A 24,160-nucleotide genomic window follows, 5' to 3' on the forward strand; every position below is an offset into this window, starting at 1 on the left:
GAATACAGACTCCAAAGTAAAGATATCTACAAATGCAGTGTCCATTTCCTATCATTTCCTCTTAGCATAACACAGCACATGACAGAACAAAGCAGTACACACTTAACATTCAGAAGCACTGCATACTAGAGAAAAAACATTTATTGCTACTTTATGAATGACAGGGTTTAGAAAAGATTAATGATGGGGCAAATGCAGAATGTTGTTTGTGCGTGGCAATGTTAAGTGTTTATGGTAATGACAGACACAGTGTTAATATTCCAACTTATTTTAGCTACCTTAATAGTAGCCTCATTTTATTACACCAGAAACATCAGATTAACAGTTAATCTGATCAGAAATGGTACAGTAACCCAAATAACTGATTGCACTTCATAACGAGGGAGAAGTATGCAAGTCTGTGATCAGGAAACTTGCAGTACTGGTTTGATTTATACAACTAGGTGTGGATAAACAGGAAACTCTGACCCACTCTATGGCCTCCCAAGTAAACAAGTGCCTGTGAAGGTCTTCCAACTTCTATAGCCAAAATGAATCCTGACTTGTTTGACACCAAGAAGCAGACTGATGAAATAAATTCTAAACTGAACTTTGGTGCATGACAAATTCAGTAACAGGGAAACAGCTTTTCTGTGTAGTTAGAGTTTTAATGCATTTGTTTTAAATCGTAACTCCGTTTCCAATCACAACTGTGCTCGGACCCTACTTACTGGCTGAGCTGAGTAACATTTCATATTTTCTTCTGGTGCGGGTTGGGTTTAAACAGTATAAAAACAGGCACATCACTATCTCCTCAGTCATCCAAAGGATCCACTGTTCAGAAGAAACTGCAGAATCCGTCAGCACTCAGTCTGGTGACTTCATTTTGAGTGCATATCAGCAGCAGCATGCCAAATTCCTTGAACATGTACAAAAAGTGAATCCCTTTCGTTAAGCGAATGAGCTGGCGGGAGGGGAGTAAAAAGAATAGTCTGAAGGCACAAGTCAGTCAGGTAGCTGCACTTGCAGAAGAATGTAAACAGAAACTCAGTCCCAACAGAATGTAATGCAAGTCTGTGTGGTAACAAGGCAACTGAATGAGGCTTTGCACTAGGCACCCCTTTTCCAGGGTTCTGAGGTGCTTGGGTGTACACACTAAATACTTCAGAAAAGCAATAAGGCAAACAGTATAATGAAAAAATACACTAGTAGTGTAGGCATACATTAATTATATATATATATTTTCAATTATAATACATAGAATTCATTTATTTTTATTACAAAGCCAACTAAACCTGTTTGCATTTTAAAGTTCCTAGGAAACTCTTTTCATGTTTTTAAGTGTCCTCAGGATTTGTTTTGGCTTGTCCAAGGAACAACACATTATTGCACCGCCACTGATTATCTGTACGATTCACTTCGGCAGGATGGAAGAGCTGTCTATTAGAAAATTATCCAAAAAGGCTAGAGGTGCAGAAGAAGTTTGAGTTCCCTTATGCATCGTCATACTTGTGCAGGGCTTCTTCTAACTTTTGTGTTACCTTCTGGAAAAAAAATATTTGCTGTTGTAAGAAATGCTGCATCTGACCCTTGAAGTCTCTCACTCTGATTTGGTGGAAATGTTGAATCTCTGCTAATGTTGCAAAAGAGATAATGTCACAGCGTTCTCGGATACCATCGGCCTGATTGTTTTCCATCTTCCCTTCTTCAACATGTCGCTTGCTTTCTTTCACTTTGGTAAGGGCTCCTAGTACAGAAAAAAATGTTTATTTAGTAATTTAGTTCTGTAAATAAGGACTGAAACAAAGACTAACTTATCCCTAATAAAACATAACTCTGCCTACATATCTTAACTTAGAACTACATGAAGTCCATCACTTACAGAAACACAAATTCCCTTAACTAAATCATCTCTCTCGTCTACCACAACTGTATATAATGTATAACGTACATCTGTAAATGAAACTTTAGCTATGTATTTATATTGGTTAAACTAATTCACGTTATGTTTCCATGCTGACTTTTCTGTTTTAATATTTTGCAAACATCAAACAAAAGATTAAATACATTCCATGGAACTCTTCTGAAAAGGAACTCTTTATAGGCTCAGTTAGCCATTCCCATGTAACAAATGCAAATAAACAAATACATAAAATGCATACAAAATTATAAATTTATAAAAGATGCAAGCATGCATATCCTGGCTAAAATGTGTACAGAGCAGGAGACTGCTCAAAATCTGAACCTGGCCTGTTTTCCCTTACTCTAGAAATGAGCTTCTCTTGTTTAAATGATGAATTAAGAAATGGGACAAATACACTGCAGCTGGCCATGCTGATATAGGTTTTCCTTCAAAGACCGCGTCTACAGACTAGTCAACTACCTCATTGTATTTGCATGTGGCACTAGCTATTCACACTTTTAAACACATTACTAGCAAAAGCATATGACCACAGCATCACAAAATTAAAATACAGACATGGCATGTCTTATAAAAGTAAATATCATCATGTACAATGACAGGATTATTTAAGGGAAACACTGTGCCTCAGGAAATAATGACCAGAGAAAAAATTATAAAGATCTTAATAGCAACCACAACCTTACATTTGGCTAGCTCATTCACAGGTCCAGCAAAATCTCAGTCTAATGGATGCTGATACATGGCTAGTGCATTAACTGTGTTAATAGATGTAGAACACCAGCCTTCCACAGCATCACATAAGTTTGTCACAGCCAAGTTCTCAAACTGTTTTGGCCCAACACATTTGCAATTGTTCTGTTACTCATCTCACCTACCCACAAGTAAGATACTTAAGAAAAAAAAAAAAAAAACACCTTTGCTTTGTACTAGCACATTTAAGCAGTGTGAATTGAGATGTAGGGAAGTAGTCTACTGTGCAACTTTTACTTCAAGACATCAAAATAAGTTTACCCTTTCAGTGCACACACTTTATCCATTATTAGTTACACACAGGAGTGCAGAACACTGCCTCTTGGTACATTTTAAGCACACTAAATACAGAGTTGGTGTACATTGGTTGTGCCTGAGATGACAGTACAGCAACAGGGTAACAAAAAATTTGAACTCTTATTTGCAAGTGAAACTTTATAGGAAGGTCCTGCTTCCCAAAGTCATTAATCTGGTTCCTGTCTCAGTATGTTACTGGAAAGAACAGTTGTGTAAAATCTTACCATAACAGTACATGTCCTTCCCTTCACTGCTGCAGTATTCATTACACTAGGGACTCTTGCCAAGAGTAGCTCAACATCCGGCTAGGATACCAATGCTTTAGGTTGTAATATGGATGTCATATGTCACACGTATTCTTCCCACTCACAGCACAGGGCATAAAGGTGATGAAAGGACATACCTTCCTCAGAACTGATGAGCCTCAGGAGGAACAGCAGTCCAAAAAGGAACATATACATTCAGAAGGAAAAAGTAAGGAGGAGGATGGAGAGAGCAAATACTGAAACGAACAGTAAAGGGAAGGACATCTACTGTTACAGTAAGATCTTACACAAGTGTACTATATCCTTCCATATCACTGCTGCAGTATTCATTATACTAGGGGACGTGCAAAAGCTCAAGAGGAAATGTGGGAGGAGGAAGGTCCAGCACAGGCCTCGAGAAAACCACGCAGGATAGCCATAGCAAATCCAGCTCTAGCCCTGAAATCCATATTCACCTTATATGTTTAAGTACACAAAGATGTCCAAGTGGCTGCCTCAAGGATGACGTGGATATCCTACCCTCTGAAAAAAGCATGAGCCTTAGCAGAAGAGAGGCTTTTTTAATGAAAAGAATAACCAAAGGAAATGGCTTTATAGATCCAGAAAGAAAAGTACAGTTGTGTACACTTACCATAACTGTAGATGTTCGAGTGTATTCACTGTTGCAGTCATTACATTTGGGTAATCTGCTGGCAGGTTGCCCTCAGTCAGCCTGATTAACAAAGTCGTGGGCCCTGCGTCGGTTGCTGTCCCTTCTTCCATGACGTCAGGGGTATAAAACATGCAGCTGACGCCATTACCTCAGTTTTTCTTGCCCCAGATGTCAGGTGCCCCCCAAATGGGGAGCCAAATATTTAAGTAATTAAAAACACAAAAATATACATCTCCAAACTAAAGCAAATACACCAAAAAGGCTTTTAAGCATAGTAAAGGAAAGTATTAAGTATAGAAAGAGAAAAAAACAGGGGGTTGGAGGGAGGGTAACCAGAACTGCAACAGTGAATACACTTGAACATCTACATTTATGGTACGTGTACACAACTGTACTATGTTCTTCATGTTTCACTGTTGCAGTCATTACAACTGGGTAGATTCTCAAAGCTATGGTTGGGAGGATGGAATTATACAGCATTAGGACCAGCTATAAGGCCCTGCAGGACAGCAGTGGCAAAGCCAGCTCTGGATTTAGAGAAGAGAGGTAAATGGTAATGTTTGGTGAACGTATGAACTGAGCTCCAGGTAGCAGCTTCTGGAATGTCTCTGGCAGGAACACCTCTGAGAAAGGCTGTAGAAGTAGATGCATCCCTGGTGGAATGAGATGTGATGCCCTGGGGGATAGTTTTACCATAGCGCATATAGCAGAAACAAATACAACGGTTTATCCATTTGGAAATAGCCTGCTTTGAAATAGCCTTTCCCTCTCCCCCTGCATCAAATGCCACCAGTAGTTGATCAGATTTTCTTAGAGATTTTGTCCTGTTAAGTAAAATCTAAGCTGTATGTGTACATTCAATGAATGCAGAATAGTACAGTTTTGTACCTACCATAAAATGTAGATGTTCGAGTGTTCACACTGCTGCAGTCATTACACTTGGGTTATCCTGCCGTCAGGCGGTCCTGCAGTCGGCCAGAGTTCCAAAGTCTTGGTTGGCGTCGGTTGCTGTCACTTCTTCCCTGACGTCAGTGCACCAGGGGTATACAAGATGCATCTGACGCCATTTTCTTCAGTTTTTCTTGCCCCAGATGTCAGGTGCCCCCAAGTAGGTAGGCAATACATATTGCTAATAAAAAATATACATATAAAATAAAAACAATACCTTCAGTTACAAGCAAATACACCACAAAGGTTGTATAGGATAGATAAGTCCAGCTAGTTCAGAGGGGATGGAGGGAGGGTAACCTGGACCGCAGCAGTGTGAACACTCGAACATCTACATGTATGGTCGGTACAAAACTGTACTATGTTCATCGTGTTACACTGCTGCAGTCATTACACTTTGGTAGAATCCCAAAGCTAAAGTTGGGTGGCTGGTCTATAAAGAGTTAGGATTGGCTATGAGGCCCTGCAGAACTGCAGTGGCAAATCCTGCTCTGGATTTAGAGTAGAGAGGCAGGTGGTAATGCTTGGTAAAGGTGTGCACTGAACTCCAAGTTGCAGCCTCCAAAATTTCCTTGGTAGGTACTCCTCTGAGAAAGGCCATTGAAGTGGCTGTTGCCCTGGTGGAATGTGGCCTAATGTTATTTCGGACTGATTTTCCATGCTGTGTATAGCAGTAATGAATACAATGTCCTATCCATTTGGTTATAGTCTGCTTTGAGATAGCCTTGCCCTGTGATCCTGCAGCATATGCTGCAAACAGTTGCTCAGTTTTCCTGAAAGCTTTTGTTTTGTCCAAGTAGAAGCATAGCTTGTCTATGTCCAAAGAATGCAGAAGTTTCTCCCCTTTATTCTGGGGGTTTGGATAAAAAGTTGGCAAATGGATGGTTTGGTTAAGAGCTACAATAGATACCATCTTTGGCATAAAGGTAGGGTTTGTCCTTAAAGAAACCCTGTCCTGATGAAAATTTATAAAAGGTTCCACTGCCATTAATGCCTGTAGCTCAGACTCTTCGTGCTAAAGTTACTGCCAGGAGCAGAGCTGTTTTCCATGATAAAAATTTTAGATCGGCTGTATTGGCTGGCTCAGAAAGTGGCAGGGTCAGTTTTTTCCAAAATGAAATTGAGGTCCCAAGTTGGTGTTGGTGCTCTCCAGGGTGGTCTTATGTTTTTAGCCTCTGAGGTACTGCTTTAGCAAGGGATGAGAGAATAAAGGAGGATCCGTGTTGTAATGTGCTGAAATGGCAGAGGCGTGGATCTTAATTGATGAGAAGGATAGGCCTCTGTCCATCATCTCAGTTAAGTATTGTAAAATCTGAGGAATGTTTGGAACAAGAGGGTCAACGCTTTAAGCCTGGTTCCAGGTGCAGAATCTCTTCCATTTTTCTGAGTAAGCTTTCCTGGTGCTAGGTCTCCTGGCCTCTAAAATGGCATTCATAACAGCTGATTGTTTTGTTGAGTCAGAAGGTGTGGAATTTGAGGCAAAATCCATAGTGGGCCTTGAGCTAAGTTCCTTAAGAGGGTACCAGTGCTGGCGTGGCCAGTCTGGAGCAATCAGGATCATTTGTGGTTTTTCTTGTCTGGCTTTTAGAAGTACCTTTGAAAGGAGAGGCAGTGTCGGAAAGGCATAAACTTTTAGGTTTTTTGAGTTGAACAAGAGAGCATCCACTTTCCATGCTTGTTTGTGACAAGTCCTTGTGCAGAATTTTTGTAGTTAGCAATTCAGTGGGGAGGCAAAAAGATCTATGTCTGGGCATCCTCATTTTTGCGTTACCATGCTGAAGATTTGTGGATTCAATTTCCACTCGTGAGGGTCCATGATATTTCTGCTTAGGTCGTCTGCCCGAGTATTTTTCTTTCCTGGCAAGAATTGTGCTTGCAGGTGAACTTGATACGTTAGAGTTGTGTTCCACAAGGACATGGCTTGCCTGCATAGGGGATAAGAATGAGTGCCCCCTTGTTTGTTTATGTACCACATAACTGTCTTTAATAATAATTGTCCTGGATGCAGAAGGTCCTTGAAAGCTGTTAGGGCATTTTGAACAGCCAACATCTCTTTTTGATTGATGTGAAGATGCATCTGGTCTGTGGTCCACTTGCCCTGAATGCATTTTCCTGCCATGTGTGCTCCCCAGGCGTAATCTGAAGCATCTGTTGTTAGAGTCTGCCTGGCTGTGGGTAGGGTAAAAGGCTGACCCTTGTTTAGGTGACATGCCTGTGCCCACCTTAGAAACTCCTGTTGTAGGCAGGGAATCATTGGTATTACTGCTTCTAAACTGTGAGAGTGTTGAGTCCAAACACTTTTTAGGTACCATTGTAATTTCCTCATATGCAGTCTGGCATATGGTATTAGTAGTACGCAGGATGCCATGAATCCCAGGGCCTGCAGAATTTTTCTTGCAGGAAGATGAGACTTTTCTGCCAGTAATTGAAAATATTGAGTTAGCTGAACTTGTTTGCCTGGTGTGAGGTAAGCCATCTGGGCCGTTGTATTTAAGCTGGCACCCAGGGATATAATCTGTTGTGAGGTCACTAGTTTTGACTTATTTTCATTTACTGTGTACCCTAGAGAAATTAGCAATCTTTTTACAAACGCCAGATGCTGTAGAAGAATGTCCTTTGTCTCTGCTTGAATGAGGCAGTCTCCCAGGTATGGATATATTTGAATTCCTTTTTGTCTGCAAAATGCAATTACTGGTGCCAGGCACTTTGTGAAGACCCTGGGCGCAGTAGATAAGCCAAAGGGCAGTGCAGAGAATTGGTAGTGCATTGTACCAGCTTTGAATCCAATGTATCTTCTGCAATTTTGTCTGATAGGGACATGCAGGTATGCCTCTGAGGTCCAGAGTAACAAGCCAAGCCTTCTTGCCCAGCATGGGTAGAAGCTGCTGTAATGTCAACATTTTGAATTTCGGAATATCTATTTAGAATTGAAAGGTCTAGTATGGGCCGCCAGGCCTTGTCCTTTCTGGGGACCAGGAAGAGTCGAGTAAAATCCTTGTCCTTGTTCCTGTTGTGGTAGTTCTCATGTCCGTGAGGGCTGAAATTTGTTTTTGTGCCTCTGCCCATTTATTTTGTGGCAGGTCTGGCATTCCTTTTAGCCTTGGTAAAGTATGAAAGTGGAACCTGTAACCTTGAGACACAATATTCAGAACCCATTTGTCTTGGGTGATTGTTTGCCAGTTTTGAGAAAAAAAGTGCTAGTTTTCCCCCTAAGGGGGCTTCCAAAAGGGAAGTGCTTGGCGTACGAAAGGGAAAGTCATTGCGACTGTTTCCTGTAAGGTTGAGACTTGTCCACACCTCATTTTGGGGTTGAGGTGCCCCACTGTCGTTGTCTGTTTGAGCCTTGGGGTTGAGATCTGCCTCTTGGGCGTCGGTATCTGCTTCTCTGTGGCCTGACACTGGAACGGACCGATTCTTTGTTGGCCAATTTCTGCTGAATCGAGGTGGCTGTACCTGTAAGAAATCCTTGACCGTTTGCATAGATTTAGCTTTATCCTCCATTTTCTTTAAAACCTCTTCTGCCTTAACACCAAACAAGGTATCATGCTGTAAATGAGCATCCAATAATTTTGCCTTAACATGATCAGGTAAACTGTTCTTTTAACCAAGCATGTCTTCGAATCACAGAACCTGTAACTGCGGCTCTACAAGAGGCCTCTAAAGAATCAAAACCACATTGCAGAGTATGTTTTCCCACCTGTTCAACTGCATGCAATAAATCCTGCATTTCTTTACAATCAGGAGCTTCTGAGCTTGCAAGCATTTTCTGTTTTAACTGAGCCATTAAATATTATTGGTACTTAAGCATGTGAAACTGGCAATTTAAAGATCTTATTGCTAAAGTTGCAGAAGTGTATACTTTCTTCCCCCATCTATCCAAAGCTCTGGAATCTCTGTCAGAGGGTACTGGATTTTTTGCAATGGAAGCCTTAACCCCTTCTGGACCCTGGGAAATAGTTTCTGGATCAGCAGAAGGGTTTTTATAAAGAAACTTGTGAGAGTCAGGGACTCTATAATACCTATCCGGCTTGACTGGTGCAGGGGGCAAAGAATCAGGAGATAAGCTGGATTCAGAGAACACATCATCCACAATATCTAGCACAGGCGGAATAGCCAGGGGCTTGTGCTGAGGCAATAAAAGGAAATCCCTGAGCCTTTTTTGGATTCTGAGTAATCCTGACTTTCCCAATGGAAATGCTCCCTCATGGTATGCAAAGTTTCCCCAAAAGAATAATCCTCAAGGAGGAGAGGCTGAAGGGATAGATTCTTCAGCATCTGAGCTCAGCTCTGAGGTAGAGGGTGTCAGGGGCTGCGAAAGCACCTCACCGAGAACCGGCGACTGGCCTAGAAGAGGTTTCATCTGTTTTGGACCTCGGATGCCTGTCTTTATCCTTGTCCTTGCATTTTTTCGGTATTGCGGTCGTCGGTTGATCCGAAGGCATAGTATAATTGAACCTTCGCCAAAGTAGTGCAAAGCAATCAAATGTCTTTTTATAGTGCATTTGTTAAATCTAGCACAAAACCGACAACTAGTGATGTCGTGATCAGGGCCTAGGCATGGGATAGTAAGAGTTGAAGTCCTTATGAGGTATTTGCTTCCCACAAGAAATACAATTATTAACTTTTTCTGACATTGGTCTGAGCCAAGAAAAAAGATTCTCCAATGGGGTACTTGGCTTTATTGAAGACTTCAGATCTGAAATTTGACTTCGAAAATCTCAGGAGTCGGCCGACTGGCACTTGCGAACTGCTTCTGCTTCGGGCACTGCGCGGCAAGAAAGACTGAAGAAAATGGCGTCGGATGCATCTTATATACCCCTGGCGCACTGACGTCAGGGAAGAAGCGACAGCAACCGACGCCGGACCAAGACTTTGGAACTCTGGCCGACTGTGGGACCGCCTGACAACAGGATAACCCAAGTGTAATGACTGCAGCAGTGTAACACGATGAACATCTGCTCCCCCTTGTTCTGTGGACTGGGAAAGAAAGTGGGCAAATGAATGGTTTGATTAAGAGCCACACTGGATACCACCCTTAGGCATGAAGGATGGATTGGTCCTGAGAGACACCCTGTCTGCATGAAAAGTAATGAAAGGCAAAACTGCCATAAGAGCCTGTAATTCAGAAATCCTTCTAGCTGAAGTGACTGCTAAAAGAAAAGCTGTTTTCCAAGAGAGAAATTTTAAGTCTGCAGTAGCAGCTGGCTCGAAAGGAGAAAGAGTAAGTTTTTCCAAAACAAAGTTGAGGTCCCAGGCAGGGGTTGGAGCTCTCCTGGGTGGTCTTAGGTTTTTGGCTCCTCTGAGATACTGCTTTAGCAAAGGATGAGAGAAGAGGAGGGGCCCCGTGTTGTAATGAGCTGAAATGGCTGAGGCATGGAGTTTTATGAAAGAAAAGGACAGGCCCTTGTGAAGCATCTCAGTTAAGTATTGTAAAATCTGAGGAACATTGGGCACTACTGTGCTTATCCCTTGCAATTGATTCCAGGCAGAAAATCTTTTCCATTTGCCAGCATAAGATTTTCTAGTACTAGACCTTCTTGCCTCCAAAAATGACATCCATCACAGGTTTGCTGAGGGATGCTAAGGGTGAATTTAGGTGATTAGCCACGCTGCAAAGAAAAACTTCAAAGTTTGGAGCTGAGTCTGCAGAATTTGGTTGTTTGCTGAGACAGTAAGTAAGGGTGTCTGGGGCAGGTGCCACGGTGGAAGGTGTGACACATTGCACAGGAGTAGGTACCAGTGTTGGCAAGGCCAGTCTGGAGCAATCAAAATCATTTTTGGTTTGTCCTGTTTGACTTTTCGTAGAACTTTGGAAAGCAGAGGCAGAGGGGGAAAGACAGACTGATAGGTTTTTTCCAGCTGAATGACAGAGCATCCACTTTTGTGATGAACTGTTGTGCAGAATTTGTCCAACTGATAGTTCTGGGGTGAGGCAAAAAGATCCATGTCTGGACCCCCCCCCCCATTTGTGTGTCAACATGTTGGAAGTCCATGGTTCCAGTTTCCATTCGTGTGGGTCCCTGAGATTTCTGCTTAGTTCGTCTGCCAGAGTATTCAGCTTTCCTGGCAGGAATTGAGCTTGTAGCTGTACTTGATAGGTCAAGGCTGTGTTCCACAATGCTGTGACTAGTCTGCAAAGGGGGTAGGAATAAGGCCTGTCCCTAAGGAGTTTTTTTTCCTGTCAAAAATGGATGCGTTTCTTCAGAAATTCCAGTCAGAAAGAAGCAAAAAGTTAGACTTGTGTTTTCTCCTGTCAGTTACTATGGACAGGAGTAACTCTGGGTTTAGTTCTGGTTCTTGACATTTCCTCTTCTGCTGTATCTGGTAAGACAGAAAAAGGGATTCTTCATTTTCTGAGTATGCTCAACATTTTGAACCACAAAATGGTTGTTAATAACCACATCGCCACAGTAGTCAGGAAATCCTTCTACGTGGCACACCTCATCACAAAAGGGTTCTCCTCTAGAAAAAAGGTGGTCATTGTTCCTCTCTACTCATCCCTCATCAGACCCATTATAGAGTACAATGCCCCGTTTGGCGTGCATCTCACAAGACGCCTATAACAGTTGGAAAGGCCACAGAAATACCTCACTTAAGAGGATTACTGGCCTCAAGCAGATGCCATACGCAGACTGTCTCAAAAAAACTCCAGCTCTACTCTGTCGCATATCGCCTGCTCAGAGGTAATCTCTGCCCAACATACAAAGCTATGTCAAACCCAGAGCTGTTGGACATGCTACACTTAGAAAACCCAGTCTCTGTGAACCACACGCTCCAGGGACCTAAACCTTGTCACCACAATAAACAGAACATGCTGGAGGGATAGATTCCTGTCCCAGAGACTTCCCATACTCTGGGACAAACTACTCATTCATGTCAAGAAAAGCTCCTCATTGGCCCTCTAAGAAAAACCTTGATGACTGGATGGGAAACAATAAATTCACCCTAGGGATCACTTCTGTGGCACTGCTTGACAGGGGCACAGAAAAATAATTTTCTTGGGTGGCGAAAGCCAGGGAACCTTTTTGGCTAGGCTTATATAGGCCCCAGGGCCGATAGCCTAGTACCTACCTATGAACCTATGTACCCCCTTGCTTGTTTATGTACCACATAACTGTGGTGTTGTCTGTCTTTATCATTAATTGTCCTGGATGAAGGTAGTCCTTGAAGGCTATCAGTGCATTCTGTACAGCTAACATCTCTTTTTGATTGATACAAAGGTGCATTTGATTTGGGCTCCATTTGCCCTGAATGCACTTCCCTGCCAGATGAGCCCCCCCAAGCATTGTCTGATGCATCTGTAGTTAGGGTTTGGGCAGCAGGGGGTGGTGTGAATGGCAGTCCCTTGATTTGATGGCAGGCCTCTGCCCACCACAGGAACTCTAGTTGCAGGCGAGGTATAATAGGCATCATTGTTTCCAGGCTATGACAATATTGAGTCCATAAACTTTTTAAGTACCACTGAAGTTTCCTCATATGCAGTCTTGCATATGGAATTAGAAGAATGCAGGAGGCCATGAACCCCAAGGCTTGCAGAATTTGTCTTGCAGATAAGCAGGGTTTTTCTGGCCACCTGTTTGAAGTAAGTTACCAAATGAAGTTGCTTTTCTGGTGTAAGGTAAGCCATCTGGGCAGCTGTATTCAAGCTTGCACCCAGAAATGTAATTTTTTGAGAGGGTACCAGTTGTGATTTCTTTTCGTTTATAGTGTACCCTAGACAAGTTAGAACCCTTTTTACAAACACCAGATGCTTTAGAAGAATGTCCCTGTTTTCTGCCTGAATTAGACAATCATCTAGATATGGATATATTTGAATATTTCTTTGTCTGCAAAATGCAATTACTGAAGTCAGGCAATTTGTGAAGACCCTGGGTGCAGTAGATAAGCCAAAGGACAGTGCAGAGAACTGGTAATGCAAGTAGCCTGCTTTGAAGTGGAGGTATCTTCTGCAAGATTCCCTGATTGGGACATGCAGGTAAGCTTCTTTTAAGTCTAAAGTTACCAACCTCTTTTAAGTCTAAAGTTACCAACCAGGCATCTTTGCCTAGCATAGGCAGTAACTGTTGAAGAGTCAGCATCTTGAAATTTGGAATGTCCAGAATTGGACACCATGATTTGTCTTTTCTGGGTACCAGGAAAAGTGAAACCTTGTCCCTTTTCCTCTTTTGGAACTGACTGAATAGCCCCCATGTTCATGAGACAGTACTTGTTTCTGGGCCTCTGCCCACTGATTTGGGGGCAGGTCTGACCACCCGTTTGGGATTGGCAACGTGTGGAAATGAAATCTGTATCCCTGGGATACTACATTTAAAACCCATTTGTCCTGGGTTATAAGTTGCCAGTTTCTTGCATGAAGTGCCAGTTTTCTCCCAAAGGGGCAGCCAAAAGGTAAGTGCTTGGTAAATGTAAAGGGAAGTCATTGAGATGCTTACCATAGGGAGGTGCCTTGTTGCTTCCAGATTTGGAGGAGGAGGCACCCCATTGTTTTGTTTTAAAAGTCCCTTGTGACTGAAACCTGGAGCCTTTGGAATGTCTGGGTTTGACTTGAGTAGCTCTCGAAGGAACTGGAAAGGACCAGTTCTTAGTAGGCCAGTGCCTACTAAATCTTGGAGGATGCACTTATAAGAAATCTTTCACAGTTTGCATAAGCTTATCTTCCATATTTTTTAAAACGTCTTCAGCCTTATTACCAAAGTGATGGTCCTGTTGTAAAAGAGCATCCAACAATTTTGCTTTAACATAATCAGGCAAAGTTTGCTCTTTGAGCCAAGCATGCCTTGTTAACACAGACCCAGTTACAGCAGCCCTGCAAGAGGCCTCCAAAGAATCAAAACCACATTGCAAAGTATGTTTTCCAACTTGTTCAGGTGAATGCAATAAATCCTGTAAATCTTTATTTTCCACACAGTCAGAAATGATCATTTTCTGTTTAAGCAGTCCCATGACATGCTGTTGATATTTAAGCATATGAAATTGACAGCTTAAAGCCCTGATTGTCAAGGTTGCAGAAGTGTAAACCTTCTTGCCCCATCTATCCAGTGCCCTGGAATCTGACTTTTAGCAGTAGAGGCCTTATGCCCTTGGAACCCTGAGGCGTGGTTTCAGGATCTGCAATAGGATTTTTGAAAAGGAATTTGTGGGAGTCATGAACCCTGTAATATCTGTCTGGCTTACAAAGAGCCGGAGGCAGAGAATCAAGGGCCATACTAGATTCTGAAAAAAAACATCATCAACAATGTCTAAAACAGGAGGTATAGCCAAAGACCTATGCTGAGGAAGTAGAAGAGGAAGAAGAAGAAGAAGAAGAGGAAGAAGAAGAGGAAGAGGAAGAAAAAGAAGAAGAAGAAAATCCCTAAGTTTATTTTAGATTCAGAGAAATCCTGGCTTTCCCAGTGGAAATGTTTCCTTAAGGTATGTAAAGTTTCCCCAAAAGAAAAATCCTCAGGGGGAGAAACAGAAGGAACTGAATCTTCTGCATCAGAGTCCTCATAAGTTTGAATAGACAAATCCTGTTCATTAGAAGAGTCAGAAGAAATAGAATCCTGTTCAGAAGATTCATAATCAATGTCTTGTCTAGGCCTCTTAGAAGTGGGGGGCTGGCTACCCCTGATCAGAGTAATTAAGTCTTCAGCCATTTTGATCTGTTTTTTTTAGGTATAGGGGCCTGCACACGTGGCCCAGGCGTGGGTTTGTTAGACATAGTTTTTGATTTTAGCCTTAATTTTGAAGACGGCGTCTGTCTAATAAAGAAATCCGTAGGCCTGAAAACACCCTCAGAAGCCGGTGCCTGCACAGCAGCTCTGGGCCCATCTATGGTAGAGACATTTGCGGGTTCCATAACTGAAGCATCTCGCGGCATACCGGATTCCGAATGGGTCTCAGAGGCCTGCGAATCGGAAGTAGCGGGTAACGGGGACTGCAAAAGCACCTCACTGAGTACCGGCAAACTGGCTTAGGAGAAGTGCCGTCGTCAGTTTTGGACCTCAACAGCCTGTCATCTTTTTCTTTGCATTTTTTTAGGAATTCCGGTAGTCTGATTGCTAACTGACGACATTTCTGGATAATTAAATCGTAAGCCAAAATATTTAGAAGCAAAAATATACCGACGCTTAATAGTGCATTGATTAAATTTAGCACAAAACCGACAGCAAGGCACGTTGTGGTCAGGGCCTACACGCAAGGAATACGGTACAAATGAAAATCCTTATGAGGTATTTGCTTCCCACAAGTAATGCAATTATTAACTTTTACTGACATTGGTAAGGAGCAAGAAAAAGTTTCCCCAACGTGGTACTTAGCTTTTTAGTTTAAGACTTCGGTTCTGAAACTCGAAAATAAAATTTCAGGAGTCGGCCAACCGGCACTTGCGAACTGCTTCTGCTTCGGGCACCACGCGGCAAGAAAGAATGAGGAAATGGCATCGGCTGCATGTTTTATGCCCCTGATGACCTGACTTCATGGAAGAAGGAACAGCAACCGACGCAGGACCCAAGACTTTGCTAATCAGGCCAATTGAGGGCAACCTGCCAGCAGATTACCCAAATGTAATGACTGCAACAGTGAAACATGAAGAACATCAGTTTGCTTATAGGCAGCCAAACCTAAAGATCTAGGATGAAAAGAAACAAAAACTTGCTCAAACGTACAAATAGCTTTAGTTTTATCTAAATAATACCAGAGTTGTCTATGCAAGTCCAAGGTGTGAAGAAACTTTTCAGCAGCACACGGCAGAGAAGAGACAGAAGTGGACAAATGAATAGAATGATTAAGAGGCAACTCATTAACCACCTTTGGCATAAAAGGAGGATTAATACAAAGAGACATTGTTCCTATTTAAAACTAAAAAAGGATGAACAGCCATAAGGACCTGTAGCTCAGGCATCCTTCTAGCTGAAGTAAGGGCCAACAGAAGAACAGTCTTCCAAGTACAATGGTGTAAGGAAGCGGAAACTGCAGATCTAAAAGACGCAAGAGTCCATTTTTCAAGAACAAATTTAAGGTCCCAGGAAGGAGGAATAGGCTTCCTGGGAGGCCCAAGACGAAGGACGCCTTTAAGGAATTGTTTGACCTCATACCTACAGCTCAAAGGAGGAGTTAAAGGTAGACTATCAGAAATAACTGAAAGGTGGGCCTTAACTGAAGAGAATGCCAACCCAGCATGGAGCAATTCACACAAATGAGAGAATTAAAGGAACTTCCACATAAAGTGAATCCAGGTTATGAGACAGACACTGAACAGAAAAGGTCTTCCATTTGGACAAATGAGATTTTCCTGGTAGTGGGTTTTCGGTTTTCTGGCCTCCTGCAGAACCCGAAGCACATCTTCAGAAAAAAGGTGAATATAAAAGGGATGAAAACCCTGTCACCCACAGTGTCAGTTAAAGGGCAGACAATTACGGATGGAAGAGAGACCCCTTGTCTTGCATATGTAGGTCCAAGCTGTGAGGTAACTTGCGATGACAATGGAGTCACCAACAAAATTTCGTAAAAATCTTTTTCTATCTTGAACAGGACTCTTGGAATGATAGGAAGGGAAGACAAAGAAATATCCCCATCCAAGAAAAAGATAGGACCATCCACCATCCAAGAGGACGTGTGACTGGTGCAAAACAGAGGAAGCTGTCTGCTCAGAGGAGAGGCTAAAAGATCTACCTGAAGAGTACCCCACTGATGGGCAATGTCCAGAAACACATCTGTGAAGCAACCATTCATGAGCCTGTTATGCACCTGCTCAGACAGTCTGCCAGAATTTTATGATCTGAAGGAATACAAACAGCCTGAAGAGTCACCTGATACTGGACAGCCCAGATTCCAAACCTAAAGAGCTAGTCTGAACAAGAGATAAGACCATGTCTTGTCTTGCTTGTTACATCACTGGGGTATTGTCTGCAAACATTTTGCGGGACCCAGGAATTAATAGAGAATGGAACGCCAGAAGGGCCTTCATCTCTCTGATGCGGATATGGTCCTTCTTCTAATGAAGGGACCCAGAGCCCTGAGCCTTCAGGGGGCTAAAAGAAGCTCCCCATCCCACATCTGAGGCATCCTAAAATAGTTCCTGAGGGGGAACTGGAGGCTGAAAAGGAAGGCCTGGTTAGACAGTTGACAAATCCACCACTGAAGCTCTAGCTTGTGGAGGAACTGGAAAGTCCAAAGGATGAGAATGTTGAAGACAGACAGACTTTAGGAATCACTATAGCTTCCTCAGATGAAGCCTGGCTAGAGAAAGCACAGGAATGGTGGAGGCCATGAACCCCAGAGTCCTTAGAAACTCCCTGGCTATAAACGAGACCATAGGAAAAAGGGATTGAAAAAATGCAATCAGAGTTAAAGCCTTGACAGGAGGCAGGGACGCCAGTATAGGAATGGTGTAGAGCCTGCATCTGAGAAATACATGATCCTGAGGAGGAGTCAGGACAAATTTTAGGAAATTTACTGTGAACCCTTGGCTCTGTAAGAGGCAAACAGCATAGTGAAGGTGCTGAGGCAAAGTCTCTAGAGAGGAAGCCTAAATGAGCAGGTTGTCCACATAAGGAAATATTTGTATTCGCCTCATCCAGTAGAAAGCAATCACAGGAGTGAGACATTTGGTGAAAACCCTTGGGGCAGTACAGAGGCCAAAGGGCAAAACAGAAAACTGAAAAAGGAAAGGAAGAAACAGAGAAATGTAACAATTTCCTGAAAGGGGGTGAACAGGAATATGGAGATCGGTATCCTTGAGACCCAAAGAGAGACTAGGAAAGCTTGAGGTAGAAGGAGAGGAAACAAGGTTTGAAGGGACAGTATTTGAAAGGAGGGAACTTTTAAAGAAAAGTGTTGAGCTGGGACAGATCCAGAATGGGTCTCCGGGTGCCTTCTTTCCTGGGAACCAGAAACATTCTGGAATAAAACTCCTTCCCCTTTTGAGGGGGAGAAACTGTTTGAATGGGAGCTTGAGACTAAAGGCCTTGAAAATCCTCCAGGAAAAGGGGCAGCTAATTCCGGAGGAGATTGAGAAATGTCCAAAAAGGCAAACATGTAATACTAGATGACGGAAACAATCAAAGAATCCCAAGTGATCCTTAACGAACTATGAAGAGGAAAAAAAAGATGAAGAGATAGAAGAACCTGGCTGAGAAAAGAGGGAAAAAGACAGAGTCAAACTCGTCTGGAAAAAGAGAACCAGACTTGTCTGAAAAAAGAGGCTTCTGAGCTATAGGGCGAGACTGTAGACATACAAAGGCAGACTTGGTAGGATAATTCCTCTGAAATTTGGGAATAGGGGAAACAAAAATATGTTTTAATTCCTGCCTAGCCTTACCCTTCTACTGAAGAAACTTAAAGCTCAGCATCTGCAGAACCAAACAGAATGTTATTGTCAAGAGGATCACCCATCAGCTTGGCCTTAATATCATCAGGGAGAGGCTGAAGGTGATGCCAGGAATAATGCCTGTCATAACTATTTAACGGAATGGTGTGCTACTTCAGAAGAGGACCCAGACAAAGGCCCTAGAGCTGATAGCCTAGTACCAACCTATGAACCTATAAAGAGATGGCAGAAGCCTTCCCCTCAGACTGTGGAAGGATCAAAACAACTTGAAAAGCCTGAGAGATGAGAGCTAAAATATACTTGGTCATATGGATATGTTAATTTACAGCCCTAAAGGACAGAATAGCAGTGTATACCTTTTTGTCCCAATCTTTCCATGGTACTGTCCTTGTCAGAAGGAAGCAGTTTAGTAGAAGTCAAAAGCATGGAAGTCTTGTCAGAAGAAATAGAAATAACAGAGGAGTCAGCAGAGGAACACTTACATTTTATAATGTGCCCGATTGTAAATTTCTTTATCGGGTTAGGAGCAGGGGGCTGGGAATCAGGAGCTTGAGACACTGCTGAAAATGTTTCGAACAAAGAAGCAAGAACAGGAGGAACAGCAGAGGACTTGGGAGATTCCACTTGGATGGGGTCATAGCACCTCTTCTGAACATCAGAAATCGGGGTGTAGTCCCACTTAAAATTCCATCATATGAGAGATCATATCCCTAAAGGAAATCTCCTTAAAAAGAAAACCTGGGCTAATAGAATCCCACTCCCCAGAACCATAATCCAATGCAGAAGGAATGTGAGAGGAATAGGCTAAAGATTCTCCATCAGAGTTTAAATTCTCAGAGAAGTCCTGCTTCCTGGACCTCTTAAGAGGAGTACATGACCAAGGTGGGGTAGGAACAGAGACTCCTTGAGTGGGCTTCAAAGCCATGACAGGATTAAATAACTCCCGTGTAAAATCCTGCCATTCATGCCAAAGATCCTTATGAGCAGGGGAAAGATGCTTTTCTTCTGCTTTTTCTTTAAAGGGATGTCTACCCTAAACATATTGGGAGGTTTGGATCCCTGCCAACACTCAAACGTAGCTGGAATCTCCTCCCTAAAATAATGTGCAGAACACCCCTCAATCCATCAGACATAATCAGCTGCAGTTTCCCCTGAACAGATGAAACAGATACCTTAAGAGTCCCCAAGGATGTGTGAAAAGCAAGATCCATGCTGACCTCTGAAAAGGTCATGGCAGAGGAATCCAGCAGACAAACTGGGCAATCCTTTGGGCTTTCACCAACCTCGAAAGATAGCTTGGTGAGGCAGTACAACAGTAGAATCCTACCTAATTTTTTTGGCCTTCTTAGCAGATGGCGGTCCCTCAGGCCAGGGCGATTCCACCACTGTACCCTGCTCCAACAATTTATGATGTGATGTTGGTTTTCCATATAGCTAGATAAGGAGTAGTAATGACTATGAAGAGTTTTATGGACAAACACCTGAAAAATAGGGCATGATGTATAGTCCTAAGCAGAACAAACACTGCTCGTGACTGCCCTTATGGAGAATGGCATTTTCCCACTCAGGATGAGATGTAACCTTACAACCAAAAGAAAAGGGAATGATAAAACCCCAAAAGGTTGCTTACCTGAAGCAGCCTGGTAACCAGCAGATGGAGTGTTCAGACCCAAGATCAATGGCGGCGTTCGGACTAGTGGCAAAAAAGTTCTGAGGAAGGTACATGTGTATGTCACCTTTAAGACCTACACCATTAGCTGGGAGTGTATGTGTGACATACAATGTCTCTATTACAACCCAAGGCTTTGGTATACTGGCCAGAAGTCGGGCTACCCTTGGCAGGGGATCTTAAGCATAATGAATACTGCAACAGTGGCATGAAAGGAGATCTGAAAAACCTGTTTGAAATGAATCTCAAAAATGAGCTCTTTAAGAACTAATAATGAATAAATGAATGCAGTATAAATCCATTAAGGGATTACTAGTATCCTCAACTACTTTGAGTTTAGCCAAAACTCAGGAATGCAAATTCAAAACAAATATAAAAATCAAATTGTATTTAACTGGGAAAAAATGATGGGAGCACAAGAGAGCAATGATCAGCACTGGTGCTTCACAGAGCTTTTCTCCAGTTTGCTTTGTGGTAAGGATGCTTTTTGTGCAGTCTGCTTGTCCAACCTCTGCTTTTATGGGTCTTTATAAGGGTCTCAGAACTACTCCTTCCACACCCCAAGACTTGTGATATTTTCAGTCTTCCTAAAATGGCCCTTTGTATGTTTGTGTGTGTGTACACGAGAGAGAGTGAGTGCGAGTCGGAGTACGTGTGTGTATGCATGCCTAGGGATCACATGATGGACCTGTTTCCCCACCCAGCTCCCTCTCTCTCTTACATCAGCCATTTGTCAAGATAGGCTCCAGCTCCCTGTGAAAAGGATGTTGTTTTCAGAGGAAATTAACAACTTAAATTTAATGATAAGCTGCAGAATGAAGAAAGAGTCTGCTCAAAAATGGATATGTATCTTTACCAAATCCTCCACTAACAATCTAAAGGCTGGAAGCTGTTAGCAACCAGGATTGATCAAGCAAACCTTACAGATGGCAGAGGATCAAACAAATGAGGACCATCTTACTCTTTTATAGCAGTGAGCTGATTTAAAGGACACAATGATCAAATCCTGGAATGATCAGGAGTTATCACACATAGTTCTGCAGAGAATGTGAAGGGAAGGGAAGGGGAAGGTACGCACACTTGAACGTGTAGAAGAAAACAATGGGAAGGTACAGGACATCACTGCTGGCCTGCCCAGGGAGTTTAGTATATAAAAGCATCATCAGTTACTACAAAGATGGCACTTGTCTAACCTGCAATTCCATCTCAGTATCTAAACTTCCCTAGTAGGAGGTTATCATTGTGGCAGGTATACCATCTGAATACACCCTACGGTCAGCTCTCATGAGTTACCTGCAACTTATTTATTTATTTATTTATTTATTTTACATTTGTTAACCAGGCTAGTCCAACTGGATACATGTCCATTTTCAGTGGAGGCCCGGGGAGAAAAGCTCCAAGGTCATAGTTAGATTAACAAAAAACATTGATGTTGTTACACAAGATAATATACTGGTTAATACATATACAATAATAATCCTATAACAAGTGAGTACAGTTAAATACACTGGTGCTTACAGACCAAATAAGAGAAAACAAGAAATATTAAATGATTTAACAAGGTAAGATTAGAACAGCCAGAGAAGGAGGGCTAGAATAGGGTGTTCTTTGGTTTTGGGTTAAGGCGGAGGCTGAGAGAGGCCTAGGTACGACTGGGGCAATAGCTTGTTAGTCTGGAGAGGAACAAGGGCATAACCATTTGGATTTCAAGTATGCTCTAAGATGTAATTTAAATTGGTGCTGAGAGGGCATAAGTCTCAGGTTGTTTGGTAGTGCATTCCAGGATTTGCCAATGGAATTGGCATATAGTGCCACCACCAGCATTGTTAGATTTAATGGTCCTTACTTGCAGACTTTTGGAAGACCTGAGGGAGTTAAGGTTGGAGTACTGGGTAAGTATGTTGTTCAGTGAGGGAGTATTACCTAGGTGGTTAATAATTTTAAAAGCCTCAGAAAGCTGGTTGAATTTGAGTAAATTGGACAGTTCCAGCCATTCAAGAGACCTTAAATTTAGGCAGTGATGAGTGCGATAGGCGTTCCTGTTATGAATCTGGCTATGTGATTATAGGTAGTTGTTAGCTTATTAAGTTCTTTCTTGTTTAGGAAGGAGAATATCGGGAGGCATAGAGGAGAGTGGAGTAGGTGGGTTCGGGCAATAGTCAATTTGGTGCGGAGTTAAGAAGGCCTTTATTCTATACATCGCCCCAAGTTTTCTGTTAACCGATTTAATAGTTAAGTTTACATGTATATCGAATTTAAGTTTATGGTCTATGGTCACCCCTAGTAGTTTGGTATTGGATACAGGGTAGATAATGGTCCCATTGTTGGAGGACACATGGAAGGTAGGATTGTTGGTGTTGAGAGGTTCTATAGTTTGAGCAGTCACTGAGGTGGGGAAAAAGAGAAGTAATTTGGTTTTGGCAGGGTTAAGCAAGAGTTTAAGTTCCAAGAACCATTTTTCACAACAGAGAAGCAGTTTTGGGTTGTGGCTTGGAGTTTAGCGAGAGATTCATCAGAGCAGATTAGTGTAGAGTCATCTGCATATTGAATACAGGTGGCTTTGGGAATAGTTGAGTGTAGGCCATTTATGAAAATGGAGAAGAGAAGGGGACCAAGGATAGATCCTTGGGGGACACCAATATTAGTTGGGAGTAGGTCTGATAGGCTGTTTTGCCACTGGACTGCCTGTTTTCTACTAGAGAGATAGGCATTAAACCAGCTTATGGTTGGTTTACTAAGATGTAATGTTTCCAGTGCCTGAAGCAGTAGTTGGTGGTTGACCATATCGAAGGCTTTCGACAGATCTAGAAAGAGCGCAGAGGATATTAGTTTATTGTTGCGATTGTGGTTGACTGTGTCTACAAAGGAGAGAAGAGCAGTGGTTGTGCTGTGATGGGGGCGGAAGCCATGTTGGGTATTTGATAGGAGGTTGTTATGTATGAGGTAGGTAATGAGCTGTTTATGGACACAGCGTTCCATAATTTTGGCTAAGGGAGACAGTATGGCTATGGGCCTATAGTTAGAGGTTTCAGTGGAGGACCCTCCTTTGTGGAGGGGGATGATATAAGAGATTTTCCAGATAGAGGGAATAGTTGCTTCAGAAATGGTCCTGTTAATCAAGATTGATACCGGGTAGGCTATGGCATCAGATGCTATTTGTAGGTATTTGGCAGGGAGCTGATCAGCCGCGAGGGTGGTTGGTTTCAATTTTTTCAAGACTGTGCGAATGAAGGTGGTGGAGATGGGTTGTAGGTTAAAGGTCATTTGGGTAGTATTTGTAGTTGGGGTTACCACTGAGGGAGGCGAGGGAAGCTTGCTGGCAAGGGACTGGATGGTCTCAGTGAAAAAAGAATTAAAGGAATTGGCTATTTTTGTTGGGTCATTGTCGATGAGTTTGTCGGGGGTGGGGGTAGTAGACTTACCAGGATGAAGTAAGCGATTAAAACCTGCCCAGAATTTTTTAGGATTATACTGATGTTTGTCTTGGAGGTGACAAAAATATTGTTTTTTATCAGATTTAACAGCTATTTTGGTTGCATTTCTTAGCTGGAGGAACTTGATACGGTCTAAAGGGGTTTTTGTGGTTCTCCACTTTTTCCAGGCCTGGTCTCTAATTCTAATTTTGGATTTAGTTTCTTGTGTTAGCCAGGGTGCTATACATACCTTAGTTCTCGTAAGTCGATTGGGAGCATGGGAATTGAGTATCTTGAGGAAAGTGTTGTTAAAGTATGAGACACTTTCGTCTAAGGATAGGGTTTTTAGGATGTGCCAGTTACAAGCCTTGAGATCAGCTAGGAATTGGTCAGGGACAAAATTTTTGCTATTCCTTACTAGTCTAGTTATGGGGGGAGTCTTATTTGAACATTTGTGTTTTATAATGAAAGTAGCAAGGTGGTCACTAAGGTCATTATACTTTAAAACTGTGGGAAAACAAGTGCGCACACACACACACACACACACACACACACACACACACACAGATAGAGACACACACTATTGACATGCTGGGTACTGCCCTTACTGTAAATATGCACTTGTATAAAAATCAGTACATTCACGAACCAAAGTGACATGCATTGCAAGGAGCTCATGCAGGACTGCTTATGCCATCCCACAGGTCATACAAATGAAATAAGCTGTTTACCTTCACAGGAGTATGAAAATTTAATCATCAAATACTACATAAATTGAGGTTCAGTTAATAATACCAAGGGACAGCTCAATATGCAATTGGTCTAAACCTGTTCGTAGAATGCAAACAGTTTGCTGAGCCACTGTCTAGCTTACTCTAGGTAGAGTATCCTTACTGCAGGTACACTTCTGAATAAAATAAGAAGAGACTGGAAAGATGTAAAATGGTAGGAAA

The 24,160-nt window shown here is 42.4% G+C and overlaps 1 protein-coding gene across 1 annotated transcript in view; it reads right to left on the reverse strand.

The window, feature by feature from the left end:
• Nucleotides 1–252: 252 nt before the first annotated feature.
• SNX18 (sorting nexin 18) overlaps nt 253–24,160 on the reverse strand; it is a 201,912-nt gene continuing 178,004 nt past the window's right edge. Inside the window, exon 2 of the mRNA XM_044063908.1 lies at nt 253–1,726. Coding sequence (XP_043919843.1) covers nt 1,473–1,726 — 254 coding nt within the window. The 3' untranslated portion in view covers nt 253–1,472. The remainder of the gene's footprint in view (nt 1,727–24,160) is intronic.

The sequence above is a fragment of the Protopterus annectens genome, chromosome 2.part2, assembly GCF_019279795.1.
Source record: "Protopterus annectens isolate FY-2018-M chromosome 2.part2, PAN1.0, whole genome shotgun sequence".
Lineage (NCBI taxonomy): Eukaryota > Metazoa > Chordata > Ceratodontiformes > Protopteridae > Protopterus > Protopterus annectens.